We start from the raw sequence: 10,144 nt of genomic DNA, 5'->3' as shown, positions 1-10,144 counted from the left end.
AAATGAAAACAAAGATACTAACACAGCTTTTCTGGGTTTCTGCAGTGGGCAGAGGCCCTGATGGTGTTCCAGCAGGCAGCTGACTGGGTCGGCCTGGAGTCTCGGAAGTCCCTGTGGGGGCAGTTCTGGTCGGCCCATCAGCGCTTCTTCAAGTACCTGTGCATCGCGGCGAAGGTGCGGCGGCTGGTGGAGCTGGCCCGGGAGGAGCTGGCCAAGGACAAGGTGTGAGCCCTGCTCTGCTGGCAGCAGCACCAGAGCTGCTTGGTGACTGATTTTTTGTTTGTAGTCTGCAACCAAGGGGAGTTAATGATTGTTCAGCTCGAGTTCAAAGCCATTTTGAACCTCTCCAGGGGTGGATTTCTCTCCACATTAACCAGGGCGGGATGCAGTGCCCGGGTTTCTGGGAACAGCCACAGCAAATGATACTGGGGAGTGAACGTGGCTGGGTCTTCCAGGGCATCACCCGCTTCTCGCTGGTGGCAGGGGTGGGCAAGCTGATCTGAAACACTGTCTGGGGTCGTGTTCAAGCTAGGAAAGGTACCAGATCCTTCACCTTGAGCACAGCTCTGTCCTTTCATCCATCTGGATGTACCGTGGGAATTTTAGGCAGAAACTACCTAGCGAGGTCAGTCAGGTGCTGCAGTGGGAGTCACCTCTGGGGGGTGAGCAGAGGGACAGTTTTGGAGACTGAAAGATTTGAGGTGGTTCTTGATCAGGAGCCCTGCTTCAGAAGCAGCTGTGGCTCTGGCTGCTCCCTGACTCCTGCTCCCTCCTGTGCTCCCTGCAGTGCATCGTCATCGGGCTGCAGTCCACGGGGGAGGCGCGCACCAGGGAGGTCCTGGACGAGAACGATGGGCACCTCAATTGCTTTGTCTCTGCTGCAGAGTAAGTTCACATCCCTGTTTTCCTGCTGGGGGATGCACGGGAGGTGGGAGGTGTGCTGGGGAAAGCCCTGCCCTGGGGCCACTTCCCACTTGAAGTTCTTGAAATGCAGTTTCATGCGGCCTCGCCCTGTAAAAGCTGTAAATGCAGAGGGCACTGAGCTGGGTCCTGGAGGCTCCTGTTTCTTCAGCCTGACTTTATGAGCTGGATCCTGGATTTTGAAGTTTCCTGTGGTCTAAACTTGCACGAACAGCTTGATCATTTCTCTATGCACATCAAAGAATTGGCAGGTGTAGGAGAGCCAGGAATGTGACCTGAGATGTGGTTTGTGTGGGTCTGACCCTGGAAAATGGAGCTGTTGACAATGAAGAAATGAGGAAGAGACTTTCATGTAGTGACAGAGGGTGACAATGGGAGGTGGCATCACTGCAGCAGGGGGAGGCAGGAGTGGTCCAGGGAGTGCAGATTCTCCAGAGGGGGCTTTCAGCATGAGTAGGAGGCAGGACCAGTGTCCTGCTGTGTCTGAGCCGGAGGGTGGGCTGGGTGTGCCTGAGGTGAAGCAGCAGGGCCCCCACTGCCCTCCAGCACAGCACGGGGCTCCTGCTCCCCCTTGTTTCTGCAGCTTTCAGAAGATCAGCCTGTCCCACCAACATGGGATGACAAAAACCTGGGGGATTGGGTTGAGTTGCATTGGAAGTGATCCCTTTGGAAAGGCTGATCCCTTTGGAAGTGCCTTTTAATGCAGGTGAAAGCCATGAGAGATGCCAGAGACTGTGTGTGTCCAGGTTAGGCAAAGCTTTCCTCCCTAACAGGGGGGTTGTGTTGGTCTGTGTCACTGCCCATGACTGGAAGACAAATACCAGTTTGGTGACAGTGTGCAAGGCAAGTCCAACAGCTGCTTGGAGGGAGTTGGTCTTTTGGATTGGTTTCTGCATCACAGAATTCCAAGGAATTGAGACCAGAGGACTTTGTGGTCCCTTTGAGCCTTGCTTAGCTGTCACGGGAGGAAGGGTCTGTCCCCAGCTCTAGAGACAAGAGCCTGGCAGTACTGGCCAGATAAAGTATGTGGCTTCTGGCATCTACTGGGCCTCCAACTGCAGCCTCCTGGTTTTACAGCACTTCAGGGGATTTCTGGAGGGGAGTGTGCTGGGAAGAGGCAGTTGTTTAAAAGATGCCGAGAAACGGGGGTTAAAAATAAACAGATTGTTCAGGGAGTGAATAGCAGCCCAAGCCTTTGTTTGCAGGGAAGACTGGGAGTGCAAGTGCTGGGAAAAGGAGCCAGGTTTCAGGGCAGGGAGGCTCCAGATCTGAGAGTGAGTCTTTGTGAGTTGAGCTTAGGGTCAGCCCAGCACCAGCACAAAAGGGCCTCATAAGTACAATGTCTGAGTGGCTGCCCTCGGGGAGCAGGGCTGTCTGTCTCCTGCAGCCCCTCACACCAAGGTTCCTAGAGCTCCCTCCCTGGTTCCCAAGACTCCCTTTTTCTCACACAGGCAAGATGTCATGTCCATACCTCTCAGCTGTTGCTTTCTACATTTGTTTTTTTCCAACCAGAGCTCATTCAGCACGACCTTCTCATTGCATCGGGGTCCATCCCTGCCCAGCACAGTCAGCATTTAAGCATTGGCTCTTTTATTTGCAGAACAGCCCACAGAAACATCTGTTTTCCACCTCTTATGATGTTATCCATCACCTGAAACCACAACAGATCCCTGTTTTGCCACTTTTCCCAGCTCTGCAGCCCCCAGCCAGTTAACCAGAGGACCTGGGGGAGCCCCAGCCTTGGGGTGGTCGCTGCTGTTGGAGCATCGAGAGAGGCTGGGACACTGAGACTTACTGGATTTTTCAGTAGTGATGTAACAGCTTCCCAGCATAGTGTTTCCCATTTAAAACTCCCTCTTAGTTGCTATATAAAGGTCTTGCAGCTTCGGCTGCCATGGGGCAGCACTGAGCCCAGGCTCTGCTCTCCCTCCGTGCTGCGTCCTGCTCCTTCTGGTCGGGGAGGTCATGGCAGGGAGTGTTTCTCCCAGCACTGCAGAGCTGTGCATCCCTCAGCACACGTTTTTCCTGGGATTGCAGAGCTGTGCATCCCTCAGCATGCCTATTCATGGCTGAGGAGCTGCCAGCACAGCCCATACTCCCATGGCAGAGCCCTTTGGTGACACACGCCATGCCAGCAGTTGTGGTGCAGGATTTACCCCTCTTCCATGAACTGTGGTGCTGACTCAAATGCACATTGCTACGTGATAACCAGCAGTTGTTCCTGTTCCTGGTAGCTAGAATAAATTTTGCATCTTACTTTCAGAGGCGTCTTTCTATCACTAATTCAGAAGCACTTTCCTTCAACCAAAAGAAAGAGAGAAAAAGGAACTGGCATTAAAAGAAAACGTAAGAGCACACTCCACTGCCCAGCATCTGACCTCCTGCCTTGCTGCTTCACCCCAGCCACTCAGCTTTTTCTTTTCCTTTTCCCCTTTTCCCCCCTTCACGCTGTTTGCTGCTCTGCCCTGGTTTCAGTTTGCCCTCCTGCACATCTCCCCTCACTCTCTCTCATCTGGGGGACCCAGGTCCTCCCCTCCACCCCTTCCCAGGAGCTCTGCCCCTCTCCCAGCCTCTCCCTCACCCAGACTCTGGGCAGATTGCACAAGGTCCCAGCTGCATGTCCGGAGCCCTCTTGTGGCAAAGGGGGGTCTCCACTACCCCTTAGAGCACCCCAGGTGTCCTGGCGGAAAAAAAGAATAACTTCCCTGCCAAATTCTTGGTTGTGGTTGCTGGTGAGAAGAGTTTTGGGATTTCTCCTCAAGTGGGATGTGGGAAAGGGGGAAGAGTGGACAGCAGCACTGGCAGATTGTGGAGGTTGTCCTGACTGGTGGCAGAGCAGCCTGGGCATGCTGGTTTGTGAACCCTCTCACATGGCAGGGCATGTCTTACCATTCTTGAAGTCAACAACATCCCAAAACACTGGCACCTTTCCGTGTCCCACACTGCTCCAGGGGCAGTCAGACCCATGGGCTCCTTCCCCTGAGGAGTCAGCACTGCTTGGAGCTGCTGAGTGTTCATCCTGGTGTGTGCAACCAGCTTCAGCCCTGGCAACGACAGCCTTGTCCTTCCTTTCTCTCTCTTCCTTTTTCTCTCTCCCTGCCCCTCTCCCTGCCCTGTTGTAGCTGTCCCCACCCAAGAGTCTCTGTCTTTCCAAGATCAGCCTTTCATTTGGGGCAGTCTCTGCTATTTTGTGGCCTCTCCTCCTCTTTCCAAGCTGGCACTTGCTGCTTTGTGTGGGTGCAGGAGCGCGGCCCCTCTCGCGGACGCTGCTCTCTCTCCTTGCAGGGAAGCAGAGGGGCCGCTGCCCCAAGGCCCTCAGGGGCCTCTGTGACCCCGGGGGTGTCATCAAGATCAGCGACGACAGCAGCACCGACTCTGACATGGGGCTGGACAGCGACTTCAACTCCTCCCCCGAGTCCCTGTTTGAGACTGACGACGTGATCTTCGTTGAGCAAACCTTCAACTGCTTCCCCGAGGACAGGAGTAAGGGCAGCAGCTCCCTGGGGGCTGGGAACAGGAGCCACCTCCTTCCCTGGGGCTCAGGAGCACAGCTGGGGACAGACCCCCCCGAGTCCAGATCAGACCTGACCCTTCTGGGGGGTCTGGCAAGGGGACACTGATGTGAGCAGGTGCGCTCAGTGTCCTGCTGTGATCAGTGAGCAGCAGGGATCTGCCCTGCCTGCTCCTTGCCCCACCACAGCAGAAAGGAGAGTGGCTTTCAACTGGGAGAGGGGAGATTTAGGTTGGACATTAGGAAGAAATTTGCTGAGAGGGTGGTGAGAGCCTGGCCCAGGTTGCCCAGGGAAGCTGTGGCTGCCCCATCCCTGGGGGTGTTGAAGGGCAGGTTGGATGGGGCTTGGAGCAGCCTGGGCTGGTGGGAGGTGTCCCTGCCCATGGACTGGATGATCTTTAAGGTCCCTTCCAACCCAAACCAGTTTGTGATCCTATGGATTCACTCCATGCTCAGCAGCATTTATTGCAAGTCATGGTGTCTTTGCCCACTCATCAGGCCCCCAGAAGCTCTTTGGGACAACTTTTGCTCTCCTTTCTGATTTGCAATTTCATTCTAAGCTTTTGCACTTCATGTTGCAGGCAGTTTTCACATGCTGCCTTCCCAGAAAGAGATGCATGGCCTGAGAGAACTAGAACATGTGGAAAAGATGAAGCAGGACCTCCTAGCAAAAGTAAAAGCACTGGGCAAAGAGCTACCTCTCAATACCTTGGATGAACTGATCAATCACTTTGGGGGCCCGGAGCACGTGGCTGAGGTACCGCTCACAGGCTGGGGAGATGGTGGTGGCACAGGGGGGCAGGAAAGGGGAATTCTGGCTGAAAGAGGGTTTCTTCTCCTTCCTTGCAATGTGGAAAAGCTGTTGAGGGTTGCCTGTCCCAGCAGAGCTGCCCCTGTGCAGCCCCCTGACAGCCCCCCCCTGTCTGCAGATGACGGGGCGCAAGGGCCGCGTGGTTTGCAGACCCGACGGCGCCGTCGTCTTCGAGTCCCGAGCAGAGCAAGGACTGTCCATAGACCACGTCAACCTGAAGGAGAAGGAGCGTTTCATGAAGGGGGAAAAGGTGAGACCTGAGCTGAGGAGACCTCCAGACACCTGCAGGGGAGCTTGTGCACGTGCCTGTGCCCTGCCAGCCTGGGGCCAACACGGTTCTGACTGTGCTCGACCTGCTGGAAGGTGACAGGGAGTCCTGGGACCCCTCACGGGTGGGAGGCTTGTGCTGTGGGCAGTTTCTTGAAGCAGTTCTGCAGATGTCCAGGAGTCTCACCCCCCTGTCTCATTTGTCTCTCTCCCTTAGCTTGTAGCAATAATCTCAGAGGCCTCCAGCTCAGGGATCTCTCTCCAAGCGGACAGACGGGTGAAAAACCAGAGGCGCCGGGTGCACATGACTCTGGAGCTGCCCTGGAGTGCAGACCGGGCCATCCAGCAGTTTGGTGAGGGCTGAGTGTGCCTGGGCACTGCCCCTGCCCCTGCCAGCCAGGCTGCACAGCCCCTCACTGCTGCTCTCCCCCCATAGGCCGCACGCACCGATCGAACCAGGTGTCTGCCCCGGAGTACGTGTTCCTCATCTCTGAGCTGGCAGGGGAGAGGAGATTTGCATCCATCGTGGCAAAACGGCTGGAGAGCCTCGTAAGTGCCCTGCAGCAGGGGGGGACCTGCCAGCTCCACTGCTCTCTGCAAAGCTTCCACGTGGGACCAGCTCAGTGTCCCCACTGCACGGGCAGGGGGACTGTGCTACCCCTGCCTGGAGGTGTTGCAGGTGTGGAACACAGAGGGCCTTTAGCATCCTGGGATTTGGGAAGGGAAGTGAAGGACAAGTGACTGAGGCACCAGGAGGAATTTCAGGGAAGCAGAACCCAATTCCAGATGCTGGAATTCCCCACTGTTGCAGGAGTGTAAACCCATCTGTTTCCAGAAAGCTGATGAAATAATTAATGGAATAATTAATTTGTTTAATTTTTCTTCACTTCTGATAAATCCCCAAATACTTGGTGAAGTGTCAATATTCCAGAGGAACACTGACCCCCCTTCCCCCCCAGCACGTTCTCATCCTGGCCTCATCCAAGATGTGGCCTCAGCCATCCTGCTCTGGAGTTTTGCAGCAGCTAAAAGGAAGAACTTGGTGTTTGTTTTGCCTCCCTAGGGTGCCCTGACCCACGGAGACCGCCGGGCCACCGAGTCCCGGGACCTCAGCAAGTACAACTTCGAGAATAAGGTAACTCGGGGCTGCGCTCAGGGAGGCTCAGAGGAGGGGTTGAAATAGTTGGCGAGTGCCTTGAGTGGGAGCCGGGGCTGGAGAAGATCATTGCTGGCATCTACAGGCAGGATCTGGCCTAGCACCCAGCTCCAGGACTGAGTTCATACCTGCCGGGGGAGCTGGGGGGTGGGCTCCTGAACCCCGGGGCAGAGGAAGCTCCCCCTTGGCACGGGAGGGGATGGCTGTGCCAGCAGGGGTGCTGTGACACAGCCCACTGCTGTAGGGGTGTCCCTGTGTGACTCTGTCTCCTGTCACAGTACGGGGCCAAGGCCCTGGACAGAGTCCTCTCCACCATCCTCAGCCAGACCGAGAGCCGGGTCCCCGTGCCCAAGAGCTACGACAAAGGGGAGGCTGCCTTCTTCCATGGTAAGAAAGTTACCAGCTCTGAGGTCTCTGCTGTGTCTGGCTTGGCTGGGTTGGTCTTGGGTTTGGGAGACCTGGAGGATGGAGCAGAAGGGCAGAGAGAGGGAACAGCAGCCCTGGCTGAGCAGTTCCCTGGTGAGTGGGAAGAGTAGCCACCCAGAGGTGTGTCAGGCTGGCAGGCAGGGGGGAAAAGGGTCTGGAAGAGACTGAGCTGTGAAATAAAGGGCACAGCTGGAGGGGAAGGAGCCCTGCAGGACTGCTGAGGGGAGGCTGGACCCCAGAATGCACAAGCTGTCTTCTGCTGTTCCAGAAATGAAGCAAGGTCTCATCTCTGTGGGGATCTGCTGCAACCAGATGAAGTATGGCACTGTCTCTGTGGAGAAGGGTAAGTGTCAAGCTTTTCCTTCCCAAAGTAGGGGAGAAATGAGAGAGGTGGGGGTGCCATGGCCCACTCCCTCAGTCTGCATGGGAGCACAGCCTCGAGGGGTTTGCTGTGCCCCTGAGCAGGGTGTTTGCTTTGAGGGGAAGGTCCTGTGGGACCAGCCAGCTGCAGATGCCATTTCCCTGCAGCAGCCTGGAGGAACAGCCCTAGGGCTGCTCCCTTGTGCTGTGCTGCCTTCAGGAAGGGATGTTGGGTTGCCTGTTGGGTGGCTCTCTGTGGGAGCAAGCTGGTGGGTGCAGTGCCCAGCTGTGCCACGTTCCCTGACCCACCTGCTCTTGCAGACTGCTCCATCACCAAGTTCCTGAACCGCATCCTGGGTCTGGAGGTGGACAAGCAGAACATGCTCTTCCAGTATTTTTCTGACACCTTCGACTATCTGATTGAAAAGGACAAGAAGGAGGGCAAATATGACATGGGCATCCTAGGTATGGAGAAAGAGGGGTGGCCAGACCTCTCCCTGCTGCACCCTGAGGTGCTCTGCTCTTCCCTGTGCTGGCTGGTGGTGCTGGCACAGCAACAGCCATCTTGGCACTGCAGTGTCCCCACACAGCACAGATCTTGAGGCTCTTGCAGGGAGAGGAGGTGGTACAGGAAGATGTATCTTACAGCAGCCTTTTCCCCTTCTGCAGATTTAGCTCCAGGAGTGGATGAGATCTACGAGGAGAGCAAGGAGGTCTTCCTGACCCCTGGGCACCCGCAGGATGGGCAGGTTGTGTTTTACAAGGTAGGCAGCCTGCACAGCTGTCTCTGCAGTCCAGCCTTCTCCAGTGCTCCCCAGTCTGGGGCTGTGTGCCTGCCCTGTGGCTTTGTGCCATGTTTGTGTCACGTTTGCCTTGACCAAGGTCGCTGATGCTGGGAGTGACACGGGAGGCACGGGGAGGGCTCGGGGCTGCCCTACCCAGACTGGCAGTGCCTGTTTCTTGGCTGCAGCAACGTTGTGTTGTGGGTGGGTTTTGTGACACAGACCCTGGTGCACTTGTCCTATCCCGTGAAGTTACAGAATCCTGTTGTTTGTCCCTGTGTAGATCAGTGTTGACAGAGGCTTGAAGTGGGAGGAAGCCTATGAGAAGTCCCTCAAACTGACAGGATCCTTTGATGGATTCTACCTCTCCCTCAAGGTGGGTCCCTGGGCTCTGCCAGGGTGGCACCTCAGCTCAGAGGGTGACTCCAGCTGGGGCTGCAGGAGGTCTGTGTCTGACCTCTTGCTGGGGGCTGGGAGATGCCTCCAAGAACCTCCATCCTGGAAGGAAGGGAGTTATTTTAGAGAAATATGGGCTTGGGGAGAAAGGCTGTGGCTGTAACCATGAGCTCTGCCCCCACAGATGCGAGGCTGCAAGCACACCTGCCTGCTGGCAGAGCAGATCCGTGGCAAGAACTTCATCCTCTACAAGCCAAATATTGGGAAGCAAAGCCAGCCTGAGAGCCTGGACAGTCTGCAGAAGAAGTACCGGCAGGTAGGTGAGAGCTGCAGCCCCCCAGTGTGGGGAGAGGGAAGAGCTGCTGTCTCTGGGCAGGGGTGGCTTTGGAAGGACCTTTACTGTGACCCCTTCACAGCTCCTTGTAGCCCCACTGTGGGTTGGGCAGAACTGGTGGCAGCACCTGGGGGTCCTGACTCCCAGCCCTGGATTTCAAGTCTCAGCTGCTGGACAGATGTCAGACAGTGGAAGATCTCTGGTGTTGTTTCCTCTGCAGGTGCCACCCGAGGAAGCCAAGGAGCACTGGGAGAGCAGTTACCTCTTCTCCCTGACCAACTGTAACCATGCTGTCTGGTAAGGCCACTGAGCCTCAGCCTGTCCTGCCCTCCCAGGGCAGAGCTGGGCTTGGGGAGGGGTCCCTGGCTGTGGCAGTGGGGAAGGGCCATGCCAGCAGGAGGAACCCTCTGCTGACTGGCGTGGTTTTCTCCTGTTTGACCTCAAGGAACGGGAGCTGCAAGCTGATCCAGGAGGGGAAGGAGTGTTTCCAGGGCATGCGGCTGCGGCACTACTACATGCTGTGCGGGGCCCTGCTGCGGGTCTGGAGCAGGATTGCCAGCATCATGGCAGACATCACCAGCAGCAGCTACCTGCAGATCGTCCGCCTCAAGACCAAGGAGCAGAGGAAACAAGTCGGTGGGTGAAGTGCTGGGAAGGGCTGCAGGATGTTTTAGAAGGAAAAAAGAGGTTCATCTGCACAGCACCATGATTCCCTTCCTCAGACAGGACTTTTTCTGTCTTGGAAGCACTCACAGCTTAGGAGACCCCATAGGAAGGAGGGGAGCTGGGGCTACCCTGGTGTGTGCATGGGCAGAGGGTGTGAGCCAGGCCTGGGCTGTCCCCTCCGTGCCCAGTGAAGCTGCTCTGATGCTGCCTGCTCCCACCAGCCGTGGAGCTGCTCCTGCTGGGGCTGCAGTTCCCTCTCCCTGCTCTGCAGGGGTAGAACGGGCTGGGGCTGTGCTTGAGCAATGGGCCCCAGTCCTGCTGCCTTCCCTGTCCCCACATTCCCGTCCCTCCCCGAAGCGCTCTGGGGACTGATGCACATTCCTCCCCTAGGGATAAAGATCCCCGAGAGCTGTGTCCGGAAGGTGCTGGAGGAGCTGAAGCAGATGGACGAGAACGTGAAGCGGAAGCACAACCAGCTCCTGCAGGCGCCGCAGCTCCCGCTGCACCTCCCACC

The 10,144-nt window shown here is 56.6% G+C and overlaps 1 protein-coding gene across 1 annotated transcript in view; it reads left to right on the top strand.

Moving 5' to 3' along the window:
• Positions 1 to 10,144, top strand: part of SBNO2 (strawberry notch homolog 2 (Drosophila)) — a 41,809-nt gene that overhangs the window by 30,803 nt on the left and 862 nt on the right. The window contains exons 15-32 of the mRNA XM_010001835.1: positions 46 to 222; positions 788 to 885; positions 3,185 to 3,267; positions 4,207 to 4,404; positions 5,014 to 5,189; positions 5,362 to 5,493; positions 5,728 to 5,863; positions 5,947 to 6,059; positions 6,574 to 6,645; positions 6,945 to 7,053; positions 7,361 to 7,435; positions 7,774 to 7,917; positions 8,122 to 8,216; positions 8,518 to 8,610; positions 8,815 to 8,946; positions 9,185 to 9,261; positions 9,410 to 9,600; positions 10,021 to 10,126. Coding sequence (XP_010000137.1) covers positions 46 to 222; positions 788 to 885; positions 3,185 to 3,267; positions 4,207 to 4,404; positions 5,014 to 5,189; positions 5,362 to 5,493; positions 5,728 to 5,863; positions 5,947 to 6,059; positions 6,574 to 6,645; positions 6,945 to 7,053; positions 7,361 to 7,435; positions 7,774 to 7,917; positions 8,122 to 8,216; positions 8,518 to 8,610; positions 8,815 to 8,946; positions 9,185 to 9,261; positions 9,410 to 9,600; positions 10,021 to 10,126 — 2,207 coding nt within the window. The remainder of the gene's footprint in view (positions 1 to 45; positions 223 to 787; positions 886 to 3,184; positions 3,268 to 4,206; positions 4,405 to 5,013; positions 5,190 to 5,361; positions 5,494 to 5,727; positions 5,864 to 5,946; positions 6,060 to 6,573; positions 6,646 to 6,944; positions 7,054 to 7,360; positions 7,436 to 7,773; positions 7,918 to 8,121; positions 8,217 to 8,517; positions 8,611 to 8,814; positions 8,947 to 9,184; positions 9,262 to 9,409; positions 9,601 to 10,020; positions 10,127 to 10,144) is intronic.

Source organism: Chaetura pelagica, unplaced genomic scaffold (assembly GCF_000747805.2).
Source record: "Chaetura pelagica isolate M959 unplaced genomic scaffold, ChaPel_1.0 scaffold1407, whole genome shotgun sequence".
In the NCBI taxonomy this organism is placed as follows: Eukaryota; Metazoa; Chordata; class Aves; order Apodiformes; family Apodidae; genus Chaetura; species Chaetura pelagica.
Note: the sequence above shows the minus strand (reverse complement) of the source record. Positions and strands in the feature narration are given on the sequence as shown.